Source organism: Cottoperca gobio, chromosome 7 (assembly GCF_900634415.1).
Source record: "Cottoperca gobio chromosome 7, fCotGob3.1, whole genome shotgun sequence".
Taxonomy (NCBI): Eukaryota; Metazoa; Chordata; class Actinopteri; order Perciformes; family Bovichtidae; genus Cottoperca; species Cottoperca gobio.
The window spans coordinates 3101945-3121741 of NC_041361.1; the positions used below are offsets into that span (position 1 = coordinate 3101945).

General features: G+C 42.2%; 2 protein-coding genes across 8 annotated transcripts in view; one reads left to right on the top strand and one right to left on the bottom strand.

Annotated features, from left to right (window-relative positions):
* Positions 1 to 17998, top strand: part of LOC115010835 (protein bicaudal D homolog 2) — a 34809-nt gene extending 16811 nt beyond the window's left edge. For 6 of the 7 annotated variants that reach the window (XM_029435671.1, XM_029435672.1, XM_029435668.1 and 3 more), the window contains 9 exons: positions 5172 to 5501; positions 7596 to 7808; positions 7977 to 8129; positions 9437 to 9940; positions 10688 to 11554; positions 12172 to 12351; positions 13131 to 13282; positions 14441 to 14801; positions 15837 to 17998. In XM_029435671.1, coding sequence (XP_029291531.1) covers positions 5253 to 5501; positions 7596 to 7808; positions 7977 to 8129; positions 9437 to 9940; positions 10688 to 11554; positions 12172 to 12351; positions 13131 to 13282; positions 14441 to 14801; positions 15837 to 15842 — 2685 coding nt within the window. In that variant the 5' untranslated portion in view covers positions 5172 to 5252 and the 3' untranslated portion in view covers positions 15843 to 17998. Of the gene's footprint in view, positions 1 to 3907; positions 4114 to 5171; positions 5502 to 7595; positions 7809 to 7976; positions 8130 to 9436; positions 9941 to 10687; positions 11555 to 12171; positions 12352 to 13130; positions 13283 to 14440; positions 14802 to 15836 lie in introns of those variants that run through there. The other variant, XM_029435666.1, reaches the window with a different exon arrangement.
* On the bottom strand, positions 446 to 3686 carry apex2 (APEX nuclease (apurinic/apyrimidinic endonuclease) 2). The gene is made up of 6 exons (XM_029435673.1): positions 3488 to 3686; positions 3323 to 3406; positions 2882 to 3062; positions 2175 to 2318; positions 1854 to 1923; positions 446 to 1757 (listed from the first exon to the last, which is right to left on the bottom strand). The coding sequence occupies exons 1-6, from the start codon at positions 3600 to 3602 to the stop codon at positions 609 to 611; spliced, it is 1743 nt and encodes a 580-aa protein (XP_029291533.1). The 5' UTR covers positions 3603 to 3686; the 3' UTR covers positions 446 to 608.
* Positions 17999 to 19797: the final 1799 nt, after the last annotated feature.

The following is a 19797-nucleotide window of genomic DNA, read 5'->3' on the forward strand; positions in this document are numbered from 1 at the left end:
GTGTCTCTCTTTGAGTGACATTTAGCAGGCCCGTTTAGTAATTCATCTATCTTACTAGCCTACATTACAGTGGCTGTAATGTGTCTGTGCAGCTGGAAGTGCCAGCACAATGTGTATGTCTTCTCTGAGCTACAGCTTTGTGTCATCCGTTCACTATCATCGCCATCTAGTGGGCACAAACATTAAGGTACCACAGAAAATCACTGATCAGTAACTTATACAAACACAATGTCCACCAGGTGCCTCCAGGTGTGATAATTAGATATTCAACATGTTATTAAAATGACATGTCAGATCATCAGTCTGCATGACCTACACAGGCCAGTTTAATGTGTAAAATGTCCAAAGATAGTGGGAAATACATACTGCAGTTCCCAATGTGACGTCTTTAAATTGCTTGTTTTGTGCAAAATATTGTTAATAAATGTTAAAAATCAAAACGCAAAGTAATAGAAAAAAACAACCTGTCATTTAATATTATTATTGTCATTTGCAAAGAAAGAAACATACAGTCGACAATTAAAATGTGTGACATGATGAGACGTGTGTGTGTAGTGGTCTTACAGAACTTGTGGGAGCTAGAGACTTTGGTCCATACAGTAAACTTGTCACTTCACTTTGTCAACCCACGCAAAGAAATTACACCGAGCCTCAGGGTTGGATGCATGTCCCTGAGGACGGGCACACACGAAGAACTGTTTGCCCATGTTTGGCCCCTCCTTTTTCACAGTACGAAGTACACAGGGTTCCCCGTGGACCTTACAGGAGGGTGGTGGGGGCGGTCCGTGAAGCACCGACTTCCAAAACACTAACGATGCCCCCTTTTTGGAATCTGAACGTCCCACATTGGGCTGTGCGGTTAAATGTTTTGTCTCCATCCGTTTGTCCTTTTCTTCTGTGGTGCTGCTCGTGCACAGCTGTGGTGAACCATCACAGACGAGCTCAGCGTCGGGCACGCTGCTTGTGTCTGAGGACGCGCTAGTTGTGAATGCTTTCTGGGAGTTTTGTGATGAGGTAACTTTGTCCACACTGGGTGTTTTTTCACACTGCCTGACGGGGGCTTCAGTAGAGGGACTGGCGTTTGTGAGTTTGGGTTTGAAAAAGGAGAGGAGGCTGCCCTGTGGCGTTGAAGAAGTCTTCACTGTCTTAGTCTTTTTCCCCTTTGGGACAACGGAGTCTGATGTGAACAGCCGTTTTTTACCAGAGATGTTTCCAGCTCCGCATGGTTTTAAATTCTCCCTCCGTTCCTCCTCTTCTTGAGATCCAGGTAATGCATCCCTCTGCCCAGACTGACATGGTTTTTGGTCCATCTTAACAAGGAAGCGGGAGAGTTTCTGCTGCTTGCCAACGAACTCTGGCAGGTAGCATGTACAGAGGGGAGGAGGCTTGGAGCTGGGCAGCAGAGAGCAGCTCAGTTGCCCCCACACAGGGCAGTGGTCTGACCCCTCCACCTCTGGCATGATGTCCGCTGCCACAAACTGCTCCTTGGCAAGCTGGCAGTCAGCGAAAATGTAGTCAATGCGTGTGCCATAGTTGGTCTGTCGCGCTCCAGTGAGCGTGGACCAGCATGTGAAGGCACTGGTGCGAGTTGGGTGGAAATAGCGAAAGGTATCCACAAACTTTCCACTGTGGACGGGATCCGATGAAGTTACCTCAGACTCTTCATCGGGTTCCTCCTCATTCATTGCCTGTTCTTGTCTGCCACTTTGCAAAAAGCCGTTAAGCCACTTCCTCCCTGGGTTTTCACCAAAGTCCTCCTAAGTAAAGAAAAACAAAGCAGGTAGAGTTTTATTATTATCACTTCATATACAGACGAGTGGTACCAATGTTCTCCTCTGACATACTTTACTTACAATATCACTGGGGTCACAGTGGTCTATTTGCCGGTGAGATGTGTTCACATCTCCTAAAACAATCACGTGGCTGAAAATGAGAAAAGAAAATCCATTAACTCAGAATGTTTAAAGATGAGAGGGGTCAACAGAGTAATAATTTATTATATACTGCTTCTTTTAACACATTGTAACATAAGTTTTTATTTAAACTTATATCAAAGTGCATCGTCAGTATGGTACATGTGTGATTTGCAACGTTCTAAACTGGTAAAAGTTGTTCAATTTAAAAAAGGTCTGTGGTAAACGTAGGATACAGCTGTATTTTCAGTCAACTCTCACCTCCCATCTTTCAGTATCGCTTCAGCCCGACTCTGAAGCAACTTGTAGAACTGCAGTTTGAACTGCTTTCGCTCCGGCTTTTCAGGGTCAGCCCGTGGACAGTATACATTGATTACAGTAACAGTTTTCTCCTTGTCCTGACACCTGTGGGGGTAAAACGGAGTCAAGAAGAGGCATGGACATAATAGTTTATTACTTAAAAACAATTAACTACCCTTGTGGTCTTTATCAAAAGTTATGTTTTGATCAACGATTTGTTGTTTCTGTTCGCGTGGCTCATGGCTGCTGATTGACATCGTCCTGGATCCATCTTTTTTTTATACATGTTCACATTCTATGTCTCATTTTGTCTATTTTGTACGCATGCCATCTATTGTACGTCTGTCCGTCCTGGGAGAGGGATCCCTCCTAAATTGCTCTTCCTGAGGTTTCTTCAAAGGTTTTTTTAGGGGGATCTTTTTATTATCCGAAGGTTGAAAACGTCAGAGGGTGTCATGTGCTATACAGATTGTAAAACCCCCTCAGGCACATTTGTGATATTGTGGAGAGGATAAAGTCATCTAAATCTGGCTGCTAGTAAAGATTGTACTGTCTTTTCTAGTACATATATAGTTTATATTTTTTGAAATGATGCGAGTACATGAACAGAGATAAATACCCAATACAGCATATATAACATGCATGAAGCATATATATTTTTCTCTTACGTTATTCTGTGCTGTGTGATAACAGCTCGTCCTTCATTGTCCAAAAGCTGCAGCTCCTCGCTGCACAACGCAGTCTGGTCACCATGACATCCGACTGCCCCTTCATGGTTGGTTAGCAGGCCTGTGAGGCCCTCTTCAGCAGAAAATGGAGTGGCACTGTCTTTACAGTACGTGGCAACCCCTGTGCATGCCAGGGATGGGAGGGGAATTAGTTTGTGTAGTGTGTCTGCAGCAACTATAAATAATGTGGAACAATGGGCAGTGGCATTAACGGGGATCTGATGTTGCTCTAATAACTAAGTGCCCATTCAAGGAAGTTAATTAAACCAATCTTTTATTCTAGAAAATGTTGTCTTCTAGTCTGGGTAAACTAGATATAATTGGAAAGACAGTACTGTATTGTTACAAATACACAGCATTAATTAAGGCAATGTAATGAACCTGAATAGCCGCTGCGTCCTCGACTGAAGCTGAAATATGAGTTGTAGCCGTCAACAATGGCAGTTCTTTCATCGAGCAAGTCTCCTGTGGGTGACAATGGCTTTAACTTTAACATATTTCTGACTGGTACGTTAACATGACAGCCTCCACGTTTTCCAAACTTACTTGTCACTTTTGTCTCTTGAACACAGATAATATCTGCGTCTAATGAATCAAGAGCCTTTTTAATGCCGCCTCTGAAAGTCCTTATGCCGTTTATGTTCCAGGTAACGATCTTCATTGTGTAAATTAAACTACCGTTGTTTGACACTGCCGCAAATCACAATTTGCGCACACCGGAAGTCAAACGGAAGCTAACAAATGTACGAGCGGAAGTGTATTTCTTTACTATTGTTTAATTCTTTCACTTATATATTTTTGGATTTGTTGTTCAAATAAAATTGTTATATTTATTCCATTAATGTTTAATATTTATGTCTGAATATAAAATAAAGGCTCTACTCTCCAAATACTGAAAATAAAGAACAGTTGGTGTGATGGCATTGCGCCGTTGCTTAGCTAGAGGGGGTAATTGTGCTTTTATGTTTTCGGCGCGCTTTTGACACCAGACCTCACCGTGAAACCGGAGAGCCGGGTGGGCGGAAGGCAAGTGGCTGTTCAGTAACCTGGGCTCGTACCCCTGGCTACTATCGCGATCAGCATCCGTTGCCTCTGACAGTTCCCAGAGGAAGTACAACAGTGGACGTTTGCTTGCAAACTGGAGAGCTCCATCTTTGAATTAAAATCAGAGGGTGAGTAGCTAGTTTGGCTATTAGCGTTAGCTAATTAGCTTGTCTGACAGGTTCCGTCTCACGTTACCACCGGAGAACAACCCTGTGAGCCGGGGAAGTTCATTCCGTTAAGCCTATGTACATCTAACTAACTGAATTAAAAAGATGCTAGCTTGCTAAATTCTTCAACTCGACGTTGCTAACTAGTAACTGTTAGCATTGTGGTGTCGTTTGCTGCCTGCACTAGGCTAAAACTACTCTTGCTAGCTGACCGGCCGTGTCCTGTTTCCAGTCCGGTGTCGTCTTGTATCCATGTCAGAATATTATCCGCCATCTAACTAAGGATACCCGCATACTTTGGAATTAGAGGGGTTGTGTAAGATGTCAAACATATTTACATCCTTATAATTTACTCTCAGTTGATGCTACAAGGAGGTAGTTTGGTGGTTAGGAGAAACAGATGCTTATGTGATGCATCATTTGGCATCGGGCTGGTGTTTCCATCTTCGGTCAAAGGAGAGGACACGAGGAAATGGGGGAAGTCAGCCCCACCCCAGTCAATACGGGTGGTCAAAGTAACCTTAATCCATATTATTTCAATCTCACTGCAATTTTGTGGAGGAAACTAATACGACACTTCAACCAGCTGTCATAACCGAGCAGCTAACATTAGCTATCGTTAGCTATCAGCTTATTCTGAAGAGATGAAACGTTGCTGATGTTGAAGGCCATGATTTTGCATAGCAGTTTAATAGTGACAGTCTTTAACTGCGGGGAGTTGAAGAGTCATCAGTGACGAGCTTAAAATACCATGGGTTTATCAGTGCCTATTTAAAAATACCAATAGCAGCAATTTGCTACTTCTAGGTCCAAATTGTTAGTTATGACTGCTAACTACATATTAACATTTCTGGCTTGAATTTGTGGTCATTTGGCTTCCTACTCTGCAAGTACATGAGTTGTACCATTTATCTCCAAGTTAATCTTGCCCTATGCAGTTTTCTTTCCTCTTTTCCATCCTGGCCATTGTTCTAAGACGTTTTCATAATCCCCATCTTTTGTGTTTTGCCTTTTTGTAGTGTGGAGTAATGAGAGCGGGGGCGTATAGGAGGCAGGAGTCCCAGTAGAACATTGGCAGACAAGTTAAAGGCCAAGCAAGGATGCTGGAGGCGGATGCAGACCCAGCAGGTGCAGCAGTAGAGAGAGGAGAGGCCGAGATGGGGAGCGGAGACTTGACGTCTGAGGTGGTACGGCTGACTCTGGAGCTCCAGGAGGCCACAGAGGAGAAGCTACAGGCAGCTCGCTATGGCCTGGTTATGCTGGAGGAAAGTGCTGCTCTCAAGAAGAAACACAGGCAGCTGGAAGAGGAGCATGAATCCCTCAAAGGAGAACTACAACAGCTCAAAGAGGTAGGAACACCTAAGGCCTTGTAGTTATATTTAGACAACATTGTGGCTTGTGAGCTGTTATTATTTTCCACTAACGATCTACTCCCATATGACTTTTTTCCCCTCCCTACACATTTCTTCCCTGCAGTAAAAGTACACCATTTTATAAATATCCATTTTTGTCTTTACATTAAACTGGATGTTGTTTAATGATGTGCTGTTTTATATATTACACAAGCATTTCCTGAATACACATTTCATAAAGAGGATTATTTGAAACTTCTATCCCGCATGTAAAGTGAATTTTTACAGCATGTTCTTGGATATTCTTCTTTTGTTCTGTGTTGAAAGACGACTACAGTAGGGATGAGAGCAACACAAGCTGCAATCTGTTTCTATATGACTAATATGCAATAACATGTAATGTACTGTTGCATTGTTGAAGGATATATTACCTGCATTACCATTGTACGCACGTTTTGTAGAATTCCCTGCTGGGGAAAAAAATGTAAATGCAAGGCTATCTATTGATGCTGCTCATTTAAATTCAACAGCAAAGGAGGTGCCTTGCAGTGGACCGATTAGTCCTATAAATATACCATTGTTGTCTTTTTATAGACCAGTGAGCTATGACATGAATTTGATTGCTCATCCCTTCATTTTGGCAACTCTCTCTGTCTGCTACCACAATTGCAGTTCTGTTACAGTTGTGACCTCATGTTATACTTACAATGTAGAGGCTTATGATTCCATACTGAGTCAGTGTTGCTCTCGTATGTCTTCTGATGCTGATGGCATCAGAGGGAGAACACTGTCTAGTGATTTGGGCAACTTCAACGGTCAGTACATCCGGTGCTTTAAAAGTATTACATTTTCTCTGTTCATCCAAAACTGATTTTGATGCTTAACTACACAAAATTAAGGATTGAATTAGGTTAGTGCCGGATATTCAAGATAAAAAGATTAGACCAATATGTCAAAACTCAGATTACCATGTAATCCATGTTTTATATAGATGTATTGACATTGTGACATGCTTCTCATTGTGCTTCCTAGTATTTTGTTTAAATTCTTAGTTTTTTTCTGAATTGACCATTGCACAGTAAAATTGAAAACGTCTCCATCAACTGGGGTTTTACAAGAGACGTGTAGTTTGTTCCACTGTAGCTGAGTTTTATTCGTATGCTCATGCTTTCACTGACATAGTGCTGAATGTGTGAGGGGTTTATATTGTTTCACGATTGTTAACTTTTTCACAAATGCACCAGATGGATCATGAATAATGCTGAAACTTTTAAAACTGGTTTATGTAAGAAGGTAATCCCATAAAATTCAATCCTGACATGTGGGCAGATATTCTTTTAGTTCTGCAATTGTTCTGCCGACCTGTTTAATTTGAGATGCTTAAAATGCTGCTTACAAGCAGTTGGATAGTTAGCAATACATAACATGCCAGAATAACATTAAAACCGGTCCGTCCTGATGTTCTATAACCACATATCATGCAAAGCTCTTTATGCGTTAAGGGACGCAGTGGTACAGAATTTCAGTTAATTTTTATAATCTGCATAAACCTCATGTCTTGGCTGTTTACATACCCAGGCTTTGGCAGGGTTTTAACCAAGCAGAGCGGACTCGTGTGTTGTGCATTAGCATCATTATATAACGACATCACGACATGTTTAGTAGCATGTTGATTTCACACCTTTTTATTTGAAAGTTCTTTCATTCAGTCCTTGAGTCATAATGTGTCCTGGCTACTGATCATGACAAGCTGTGGAGAAATGCCTGCTATTAAGTGCAAAGCTTTCAGCCCAATGAATCACATTGGCTAGATACAAATACAGTGTGAAAAAGTGTGGACGCTGCTGTTAGGTCTGCGGTGTCCTGTTACCAAATCATAACGGCCATTTTCCTCACTGTTACCAGGTTTAACATGATGGGTGTCAGTGAAGTGCTATTACCCTTCCTTTGTTAAAGATACATTTCTTGCCTTGATAGAAGTACAGCATGAATTAATTTGTCTTTCAGCACAGCCAATGTTGTTCCAATGTGCAACTACTGCTAGATACTGCAGGATTTGACCTTTCCTTCACTATTTTTGTTTGTGTGAAGGCATTTGCGGATTCTGTGAACAGCCAAAAGCGTGCAGCGGCTGATGGAGAATGCCGGGAGGAGAACCTGCTGCACGAGACTGCTACTAAAGAGGCTGCCATGACGACGCGAATGGATGAAGTCCAGGCGGAACTCAAGCAAGCACGCCTTGCTCTGAGCAATGCCCATGCAGAGATCGATCGACTGGGGGTGGTCTCCACCCAGCTAAAGAAGGTATTGCGGCTCACTTAGTACACCTGCATACTGGTGTTGTACTGTGTAGTACCTGTCATGATACATGTGATGGAGTCCTCAGCCACTGCATGACATTAAATTGGTTGTTCACGGTGCAGTTTAAATGTTGTGCTTTGCACTGATTCCACAGTGAATTGTGTTCTACAGGAGTGCGAGTGTCTGGAGGGCGAAAAGAGCCATCAGAGGGATGAGATGAAGGAATATAAAGTACGTGAAATGCGCCAGTTGCAGGACAATGGCGAGCTAGAAGAAGAGAACACATCTCTGCAAAAACAGGTGTCTGTACTCAAGGAAAACCAGGTCAGTTATCACTCAAGCTACAACTTAACCGGATACATACAAGTTCTACCTGCTGGCTGTAATTGTAAATGGATGGATTGATGGATAGATATCCAGAGAGGTAATATTCAACGTATCCGTAGAAATGTTGATATGACCATTGGGCCATACAATTGTTTTTTTTACTCCTAAATTTGTTTCAACTTATAGTGTTTGTGGAGTAAATGTAGGTGGTTGTTAACTAACCCACTATCACTGCGTCATTGTTGTAGTGCACTGCACTTACCTGCATTTGCCTTTCGTACATGAGGAAAAAGTGCCCAATCTCTGTCACATGTTTGTTGACATAACGTCTCTAACTGGGATACAAACTGGCCAACGTTGACTAGACTGGACGGACCAGTTCCCCTGGGGGATTGATGCCAATGTTTGACATCACATCTAATTAAACATTTCCCTGGAAATATGCAGCAGAAAAATAAAGAGATAATTATAGATGTGAGTAGCACTATGTTCCAGGCTCCAGTGTGGAAGTTTCATAAGTGATCTTAACATCATATCTTCAAGTCCTGAATGACTTTAAATGACTTGTGAAATGATGTGTTGTTATAGAAATATATTGTTGCATTACTGTACTTTTCGAATCAAACATTAAAAGGACTAAACTAACTTGAAATAACCTTGTCCTGCAATGATTTTGTATCATTCAAGACAAAAGCGTACTGAAAGCTTCTAATGTATTTTCTGCAGGATGTGCGATTGATGTCATTGCAACATAAAAAAAAATGTAAATTTAAGAACATTTTCATAATTAAATAAGCTTAGCTTCAAAGTGCTTTTTACATTTTCTGTAGTTAACATTTCAAACCTCTGCATGGTCAAAATGTTGCAGTGTCCTTCGGCCGTTATATTACATAATTATGTTACGGTCATTGCTTGGATTGTTGAGGGAGTGAGACAAGTGCTTCCGTATGCAGATGTGCCTTCTGTGTGTGTCGCAGCTCTGCCAAGACAAACTGCTCATGACTAGTTCTAAATGTAGCCGAGGCTTGTAAGTGTGTGCCACTACAGTCTCTGAAATCCTGTCAGAAATCCTTTTTTGTAGATGAAACCCCTAAATGATCGTATCCCTGTCATACAGCAGCAGTTTTAATATTACATGTTGAATATATGTATTTTCTAGTCTATCTAAGCTATTTGGGTATTTGACTATAACCCTGTTGTGCTTGTATGCATGTATGTTTGCGTGTTGGCGTGTGCTGCATAAAACATCATAGAAAGACCTATTTAAAAACAGTCCTCTTGTTCTGCACCTCATCACATTTCAGGTGGAGTTTGAATCAATAAAGCTGGAGGTGAGCCACAAGAACGAGGAGCAGGAGGAGCTACGATCTCAGATGGAGGAGGCGGCAAGGCTGAGGGAGATAGCAGAGAGGCAGCTGGATGAGGCCCTGGAAGCCCTGAAGGAGGAGAGGGAGCAGAAGAACTGTCTGCGGCGGGAGCTCTCCGCCCTGACCCTCAACCCCTTTGATTCTGTGGGGAACCTGGAGCTCCACTTGGATCAGCTGGATGACAGCCAGGAAGAGGGTCAGGAGGGAGAGGGCGAGGGAGAGGATCAGGACAGCGGCATTAATAATGGTCCTGGGTCTGCTCCCAGTTCTGCTCACCCTCCTCACTTGGGGGGCTCCAAAAGTAATGGCCTTATCCATCGCTACTCCACTCCACGCAACAGTGACGTATTCTTGCGTGCTCCAGCCTCCGGGCTGGTGTCGGACCTGCTGAGTGAGCTACACTTTTCAGACAGTCAGAAACTAAAACAGCAACTTCTACAGGTAGGACAATATGTGTCACTTTTTAAAATGTAACATAAAGACACAGGGGGAAGTATTTACTTGTGTTATACTATTTAAATCAAGAGGAAATACAAGGCCAAGATAAGTATTTTTGAACTTTATACTATTGCAAACACGATGCACTTAGGAACACAGTGTATATAGAAATTCCAATTTTATTCACAGAACTGTGTTTAGATGCACGTATCTGTTCTAATCACGCTGAGCAGCGAGGTTGTGAAACAGCTTGGTTTGTGAGTCTAAGCTGTTGGCAGGGATGTCTGCCGCTTCCTGCCTGAGACCACATCCTGAGCCTTTCTATATTAATAAAATAAACACCTGGCACCACATTGCATCAACTCCCACATGATACAGCTATGCCTCACAAATAAAGGCTACTTAAGAAAATTAAGAATTCAAGCGGTCATTCCTCTGAGGGAAATATATTATTCATGATGCACTTAAATCAGGGGTTGGGTTAGCAAGCGCCTACCCCCCAGATGTGTGAAGCTGAATGGGGTCGGCCACTATTAACATAAATAATGCATTAAGAGAAGGTAAGTAGTAGTAAGGTGGTGGGGGAAGAAATGTGTGTTACAGAGAACTGTCTTTGTTTTATGGACAATAATCAACAATCAATATTGGTATGTTGGCCTGACTAAAACTGAAATGGAAAAAGCAAATGAAGCCGTATATGTTCATACCTCCCATGATTCTCATCTTTTTTTTGCGTGTGCATGCATCCAGGCAGAACGAGAGAAGTCCGGTCTGGTCAGCAAGGTGGAGGAACTGCAGCTGCAGCTGGTGATGTCCAAACAGGCTCTCAGTCAGCAAGAGGACAAGGTTGGATCTCTCACCCAACAGCTAAAAGAGGTGCAGCAGCCCAAACAGGAGGCGGACGGCGGGGGAGATGATGGGAAAGAGAACGGCGGCGATGCAGTCTTTGACTATGAGGTAGACACGAAGAGCAAGGAGGTGCTGGAGGCGCGCATGCGTTCAGCCAGCGAAGAGCTTCTAAAGCTGCGAGATGAACTGTCTCAGGCAGAAACTCGTTACAACACCCTGGAGCACAGATACAAGCAGGAGAAGGATCGTTGGAGGGCAGAGGCCCAGGAGCTGGCTGACAAGATCCGTCAATGCATCAAGTCCAGCAAGCAGGACCAAGATCGCATCAGTGAGCTGGAGAAGGAGATTGGAGCCACACGGAAAGTGGCCATAGATTCAGAAGGGCACTTGAGTGTCGCCCAGGAAGAGCTGCTGGCTTTCTCCGAGGAGCTGTCCAACCTCTATCACCACATCTGCGTGTGCAACAACCTGACTCCCAAACGAGTCACCCTGGACTACTACCGTGATGGTGCCAGGGCCAGTATTGGAGGAAGTGGTGCACGAAGATCACACTACATCTACCCCCAGCACAGCTCCCAGAAGAAGCCGCGAGCGAATGACATGTTCAACTCCAAAGCATCAACATTGCAGTTCATGGGGGAGGTGGACAGTGCAGGAGCCAGCGGAGACTCTCCTAATTGCCCTGGATCCCCCACCCTGGATTTTAGGGACCCTTCAAATGTCTGCAACTTGGTAGCGGTCATTCGTTGCCAGATCAAACACCTCCGGGTAAGACGGCACTGCTCATCACATACAGTATGTCAGACTTGTTGTCAGATTGCCAGTGCACATTCTCTAACTCCTTCATTGTGGCTCCATCACTGAAAGCCAGGCTTGTGTTCTGAGCGAAGGCCTTTCCTCCTTCACACATTTCTTGCTAAACCTAATTCTCAGCTCAGACTGTTTAATGTAGGTCCCGTGTCAGTTCAAATCCTATGTGTGCGTCTCTTGTGTGTGTGTACGTCTGTGCGTGTGTGTCTCTGTGTGGGGGGGTTTGGATTATCAAGAGTCAAAGTTGAGATGTGACTTCCTCTACAGAAAATACTTTTTAAAACTTTCTGAAACACAAGGAACTTATGTTTTTACGCAGAAATGCTTCATTTCACATGTGTTTAATAGTATTTGTTTAACAAAATGCATACATATATTTAAATACATTTAGAAACATACATACAGTACATTTTTAAACCATTTTGACCAAGGTGATATTTGGATATACTGTATATTAAAACACTCCAATACTAGTAAGACACGAGTTCTCCCACGTGACGACAACATATGTACTTTCCCAGTGAAACAAACACATTAACTAACGTTTATGAATAACTGCCTTTGTGTTCTCCCAGGTGGCAGTGGACCTCTGTCGTCAGAGGGGCGCGATGCCTTACACAGGGTTCAGCACCAGCGGAGAGTCAGAACGTGATGCTGAAAGCCTCATGGAAGAAGTATTAAAACTCAAGTCGCTTCTCAGCACCAAGAAAGAACAGATTGCTACCCTCAGGACTGTCCTCAAGGCTAACAAGCAGGTAGTTCACAGCAAACACTGGCTACTCTACAACGTTCCCTCTTTGACCTCTATGCACTGTTTTCTAGTAACAATCTTGTTTTCCATTTATGGCCTTTGCTCGACTTTACCTGTCAGTAGACTTTACCTAAAATGAAATCCTCTATGCCTGTCTATTTTGGTTTATTCTGTTGCCAATATTATTTTTACGTCTTCTGAATAAGGACCTGGTCAAAGAGAGCTGGTCTTCACGGTTAGCCACACATAATCTTTACTTAGGCAGTATGGTTGACCTGTATAGTTAGTGTCTTGTCTAGTCATTCCCCTGGGCTCACAGGGGTCTGCACCTTGAGCAGAGGGCGATGTTGCACTCCTCAGAGGTTGAACTCTCCTTCCCCTCCCCTTTTCTGCGGCTAAAGTAATGAGTGACCTGCTTCTGTCATTCGCTCAGCTGTCACTCTCCCTTTCACGTGCACATAAACACTCAAGGTAATCTGTTGGGCTGGGCTGTACTTACATACAGTATTTTGCCGTCTCAAGTCTGATATCTAGGACTATGTTGCCCCCCCCGTTGGTTTTCCTCATGTAATCATGTTTTTTACACATGAACATACATTCAGTGTTGATTGTATTCAAGTCACAGAAATGCAAAAAGTGATTTTAAAAACAAGAAGGGAATAGTAGACTAAGGTTTTCGGCCTGTATTCTTCTGTTATTTTGCATTTTAACCCCCCCCCCCCCCCCACTTTGAAAGGGGAATGATGGGGCTGCAGAAGCATATAATCTTTCTTGTCAATGCAGACTGCAGAGTTGGCCCTGTCCAATTTGAAAACTAAGTACGAGACGGAGAAGAGCATGGTGTCAGAGACCATGATGAAACTGCGGAACGAGCTCAAAGCCTTGAAGGAGGACGCCGCCACCTTCTCTTCACTGCGAGTCATGTTTGCGAGTCGGTAAGTTTTCCTTTTTATGTTTGAGGGAAGTAAACATTATATTCAGCAGGGTTTTAAAAGAAAATTATTCCTTTTTTTTTTTTTTGAGAAAGTAGATTTTTATGTAATTAGCCTGAAACAGGTTAATTACTTCTGATGGTCTGCTCTTAGCGAGTGTTTTTCATGCTTAGTAATGGTGCTCTTGTTGTGGCACAGCCTCTGCTACCGCTCATGTAATAAGCTTACCATACTTATTACGCCTGTCGACAATCCACTGGTTCACGTCAAGATTATGAACCACATGCTCTGCCCTGTGCCGATGGGGGAGGAGGCAAGGACAGATTTGTCCCATCAAGACAGGTCACCTTAGAGAAGGAGACGCCTGAGATGGGTGGGACAATAGATAGGATGGGAGGATGTATGTACCACAACACCTCCCTCACTAATTACTAACCTCTTCCGAGAATACGTTGGAATGGATAAATGTTTGATGGAGTGAAATGTATTTGGTTAAAGCGAGTGAGTTATTTTTGCTCTTGTAATGGACAGCAGAAATGTTGCCATTGTTATTTATGAATTGCCTGAAAAGCTTCTCAGACATACATCACCTGTCTAAGCCCTCTCCAGACAGTTATGAGCTGGCATTTCATTATCCTTAAGAAGGATTGGAGAACAGTTGAGGACTACTACTGGCTGTTGCACGAGGCTAAAGATTACAGTTTAAAAGATCTTTATAATTAAGTTTTGTGCTGCCATCATGTGGATAGCTGTAGTGGCTGCATTTCTACACATTTTAAACTCTTATTCCAGTCAACAAAATATATATATATTGTTGTCATCTTCACTTTCACCTCATTTCTTCCTCTGGAAATTACTTTTAGTCTAATTAATTTCTCATACTCCATTGTTATTTATCAGGTAGGATTTGCAGATTTTCTTTCTTTCAATGTAAATTCAGTAATTTTGTGATCATAACCTCACTTGTGGTGATTAATGATTTTTCTTTTTGACATAAATCCAAAAGTGGCTACATAAATCCTGGTGTTCACAGCTGTTGTTTAAAGTTTGTGTCCGCCACACTACAAGTCAGGTTTAGCATGTGTGTCTCTGGCTTTGTGCATTAATTTGTTTTTGCCTCCTTGTGCATGTTGCATCTTCTCCCTATGTACAATCTCTCAGGTGTGACCAGTATGTCACCCAGCTGGATGAGATGCAGAGGCAGCTGGCAGCAGCCGAGGACGAGAAGAGGACACTGAATTCTCTGCTGCGTATGGCCATACAGCAGAAACTGGCTCTTACTCAGCGTTTGGAGGACCTGGAGGCCCCTCTGTCTCCCCACAGCTTGAACAGCAGTCCCCGCCGCTCCCGCGCCAAAGAGCTGGCCAACAAGTCAGGCCGGGCTCCACGGAGCCCCCGAAGCAGCCCTGCGCGCCCCCCGCTGAGAAGCAGTCCCCGGGCTAGCCCTGTTCTCGGCGGCAGCGTTTCTACATTGGCCACGCACCACCTGCGAAGTTTAACCAGAAGTCTCCACACAAGCCCTGTAAGAACCTCTTTTTCTCTTAGTCCTGACAACCCCATCCAGACAAGCAGCCGGTCTCGCAGAGGCAAGGTTCTCCCTCGGGACGCCACCTTCATTAGAAGTCATAGCGTCAGTGATATCTTTCACACCGAGCTGAGTCCTGGCTTCTCCCGAACACGTAAAGGCTCCACCGGTTCTGTGAAAAGCGAGTTAATGGTAAAGAATTCACAAGTCAATGATTCAAGAAAAGGCATGTCAGGTCGGAGAGCTTCAGTCCCTGTACGTCAGGACACCTTCATTACAACTTGTGTTGTACCTGCCTCTTCCTCCAGGCGAAAGTCTCCTTTGCTTTCTTCCTCCATAGATAATCTAAACTCTTCTAAAGCTTTGTGTGTGTATCCTAACACATCTCCAGCATGGGGTGAAACTAAACAAAAGTCTGATCTAAAACCAAACTCGGATACTTCGGTTAGAAGAAAGCAGTTGAGTTCCAGGTCTAATTCTGTCCAAGCAGCAGCTGGATGCCGTAACGCATATCAGTCAGACGCAGTCAAGTCTTCAGGGGCCCTGACAAACGCATCCCTCCCTGTTCCAACTGGTAAAACCAGGATAACTGGGATCTGTAGAGAGTCTAGACGTAGATCATCCGCCTCCACCAGTAGAACCACTGAGGAGCCGCTCAGTAATGTCAGTAGGAGCTCTGGTAATAAAGTTCAAGGCACACCTTCCAGGCCCCGGAGCTCACACTCCAAGTCATCTCGCAGGCAATGAGACAAAGTGGCCACCAGATTTAGGCTCTAAACTAAACTACTTTATCTGTAGCTATGCATTATGTTCTAAAATATAAATAGGCCATACTTTATATCTGTTTGCACAGATTTTGTTAAGAAGTTATGCTTATTGGGGTTAACAATCATTTGCTTTTATACATCTCATGTAGCTGTGGGGAGATCCTTTTACATGTCGTATTGAGCCATTTATCCTTATTAGTTACCATCATCTTTTTTTATTTGAACTAAATATGTTTTTTGTCTCTGTCTCACCCTGTCTCTGTAGCGCTGAAACGCTCCTTCCATTACTCCAAATCCCCTCTTCTCCATAAGGACCTGTCATCATGTTGAAACCCCGGCTCCCTCCTCCTTTCCTGACTCAAGACATTCTGTCCATCCCAGATATGATGCAACATTCCCCAGTCCACCCACCAGAACCATGGATTTAAAAAAAAGTTTTTAAAAAATAATTTAAAAAAAGAAATCTCTCATCCCGCCCTCTTGGTTTTCTCCGCTTGGAGCGGAGAAACCTGCATGCAGCCTGGAGAAGGATGAAGAGACAAATGTGCTGCTCATTGCTCTGTGAAGTCATTGACTGTCCAACCTTCGTCTGGTCTTGTTCAAGGCTGCTGTGTGTTGTGGTGAACCGTTGACAGTATTTATCCCAGAATGAGAGACTGTTCATGTGCACTATTTACTGTCCTCAGACCTTGATTCAAGTCTATGATCTGTTTTAAGGCTGTATGTCTTTCCACTCTTGCCTTTAGTCTGGCATCCTGGCCAGGCCTGTCTGGCGTCTTTTAGTGTCTGTAAGCCAGTAGATAATCTGTGATAACTCTCCCAGGTAGTTGTTGTTTTTTAGAACAATGCAGCCTTACTAACATAATTAGTATCCCACAAGTAGAGCGCTTGCTATCGTCTTGAGGTTCCTCCCTTTCACCTGTGATGTGTCCGGCTCTTTGGCTCTTGACCATCAGCCACACCCTTTAACTAGAGGTCAGTAAACAGGCTTTTTCATTGATGGAAATATATTAGCCATAAGTTCCCCAACTCGGGTCAAACGGAGTAATCAGTTGCATGATTTGGGAGATCTTTAATGCACAGCTTACTTTGCAAACTATGCAGACCAAGTCAGGACAGTGCCTGTATACTTCCTGCTGCTTTTGGAAGTCATCTAGACGTGATAAGTAGCACAATTGCAAGCATCCCATTAGATGGTGTCATGTCCTGCTTGTTGGACTGCGGGGTTTAAAAGACAGTCTTGCATCACTCAACATGTTGGGACATTCACGTTCCTCTTGGTTACATAATCATAATGGCTGTTCCCTTTCAGCTTCTGCTTTTTCTTTTCTCACCCCTTTTGAACAGCTAAGCAACAAAACTCGTGTTTTGTATTCCATCATTTCTTGTCACCATGCTTTTGTCTGCTCCCAAAGTAAGCATGTTGTATTCTAGTTTCCTTCTCCCGTGGCTCCAGCGTCCATTGTTTCCACGTAGGAATGCTCATCGTGCTAGCAGGCTGCTAGTAGAGTTGCTGCTTGTAGAAAAACTAAATAATAACGTCGTCCCATGACTTTAAAAAGCATCACACAGTGCTTTACATGTAGAAGCACAGTATGAGGTCAAACAAAGAATAATAAATACATTTCACATGCCAGGGCTGTGATTTGAGGTGTTACACCTGTCTCATTGAATGCAGTTTAAATTCAAATCAAAGAGACCGATCATGATCTTTAAGACTACATTTGAAAATGGCTTGAAAAATTAGAACTTGATTCAAAAAAAAAAAAAAAAAAAAAATGTTAACGTCCATGTGTTAAGTTCACCTGTCCTGTGGTTGAGTAGAAGAGGCCACGTCCTGCTGATTTATTTTAGTGCCTTGGTTTTGATCTTGTCTGTTGTTTTTAAGACTACATCACACGGTCTAAATAGAGGCTACTATTCAACACTGTAGTTGTGAAGATATGTTTTATTTCCTTTTGAGGAAACGCATTAAGCAGTGTTAGCACTGAATAAGGTGATATCTCATGTTGTTAAAGTATTTTCACTTTTTAGCTAGCATGCCTTTATATGAACACATTAACTAATGAATAGTGAGTGCAGATCAATCAAGAACATAATGTATCAAAAACATTATAGATCGAAGGTTAAATCTCAAAAGTGGAAATGCTTTAACACGATGTCCTATTGCTTCGAAGGTTGTAAATGGATTTCTTAATCGATCACTCTGTGCAGATATGTGTGTATAATTTAATTTCCGTTGTTGTATAATATTTTAACTGTATTTATGTGATCTGCATTCTGTGTAAATTGTTCTAAAGGGACGACGTGCACACACTCCGCAAAACACATTTCATGGTCCTCCAACCTTTTATGTGTATGAAGTTTTCCTTTTGTTGACCTGTGAACCACTTTTGTCATGAAGAATAAAAACAAGCCAACACTGTATGTCGATCGTGGTCTCTTGAGTTCAAACGCAGTGTTGGAACACTGTTCATCATATGGGATTATACAGCAGGGTCGTATTGTTTCTGCTAATGTAGTGTGTTCATGGTACGTGATGGTAACAGCACTCCTTCTAAACCTAGTAGGGAGGTACATGAGAGAAAGTAAACGGACTTGATTTATGCAGCATACTCCGTTGTAGTCTACATTTTAAATAAAACTTCAGTTGAGTCTGAAGTTATAGCGGTGACTAAGCTGAGCAGTTTGACTAACAACAAAATTTCCATGTACGGGTGACTGTAAAGTGCAGTCATCCCTATGACGTACCAAACAATCCAGGGGGAGTTTGGATGTGAGTAGTCTTGTGCAAACGTTCCTCTGCGATTTGTCATAAAATAAAAATCCACTGCACATAATTTAATCTAACAAAGCAAGCTATTAAAATCTAATAGAGCAAAAGAGTTTACAATTTAAAAATGACCGTAAAACAAAAGCTAAGAATCAACCAAGTGCATCCAAATACAAAGTTAATACATCATCACTCTCTGCATAACTTCACTGACTATTTACAAGAAGGATTAAAGCTTGAGTTCCTCAAAAGTACTTAGAAACATCAGAGTATCAAATGTGCTCATCCCTGGTGGATGTTTTCTGTGAGCATGTTCTACAGCTGACCTTTCAATCACAGTACTTCCTGTCGGAGCCTGTTCCTACGGCCAACACGCAGAACAAGTTTAACAAGCGGCAGGTCTCTTTGTAGGGAGTTAAAATAAATAAAATGATCTATTTAGAAAAGCTTTGTAAGCAAAGACAAGGCGGCGACGCATGTGTTCTTACACTGAGAGAGAGGCATGGACACACTGGAAGTGCAGTTGTGTTTACCAAACAATTTCCTGATAATTAATCTAATAGCACTAATAAACATGATCTGCATAAAGGTGTTTCATCATCTAGGACACAAGTCTGCAGAATCAAACGAGTGTTATTTTTATACACTTCAGGTTCCAATAAGAGTGGCCATTTTCAAATTGAGATATCTAATTGCTCTTGGTTTAAACAGCAACATATGGCAATTTTAATTGGAATAAACTAAAACAATAAGGGATATATCAGCTATTTTACCATTATCTGAGTGCACCTTCCTTGAATCCGATCCTCATCCAAGCAAAGAGCAGATACTCTGCTGCATGACCCGGTCTTACATCTTAATTTGGTGCCCGGAATTGGAATTAATTACCTTTCGTACATTAAAATAATAAGTTACCATAATGACAAAAGAAAAAAGTGTGATTTAATGTCCTCTTTCACACAGTGGTGCAAGGTAATGTACTCAAATACTGTATTTAAGCACCTTCTACTTTACTTGAGTATTTCCATTTCATGCTACTTCTTATTTCTATTCCACTACTTTTCAGATATTTATTATCTATATGTTTATTTTTACTCCACATTTACCTTTAGAGCTTTAGTTAATAATTACTTTACACATTAATCCCTATTTTTTAAATGTGATGCATTGGTGTAATTAACCCTCCCATCATATACAAGTAGATTACATTTAAATCCATTTTAACAAACTACAAAAGTAGTTTAACACTCACAGGGACACTTTCTTCTTATACTTTTGCTACTTTAAATACATTTGACTAAAAGTACATACGTTTACTTAAGTAACGTTTTCAATGCAGGACTATTACTTGTAATGTAACATGTTTACACTGTGCTACTTTACTCTTCTTCTTATAATGCATTTGGAATATTTTGTTTTACTTACTAATAATTTCATGTAAGAAGCTGTTTGT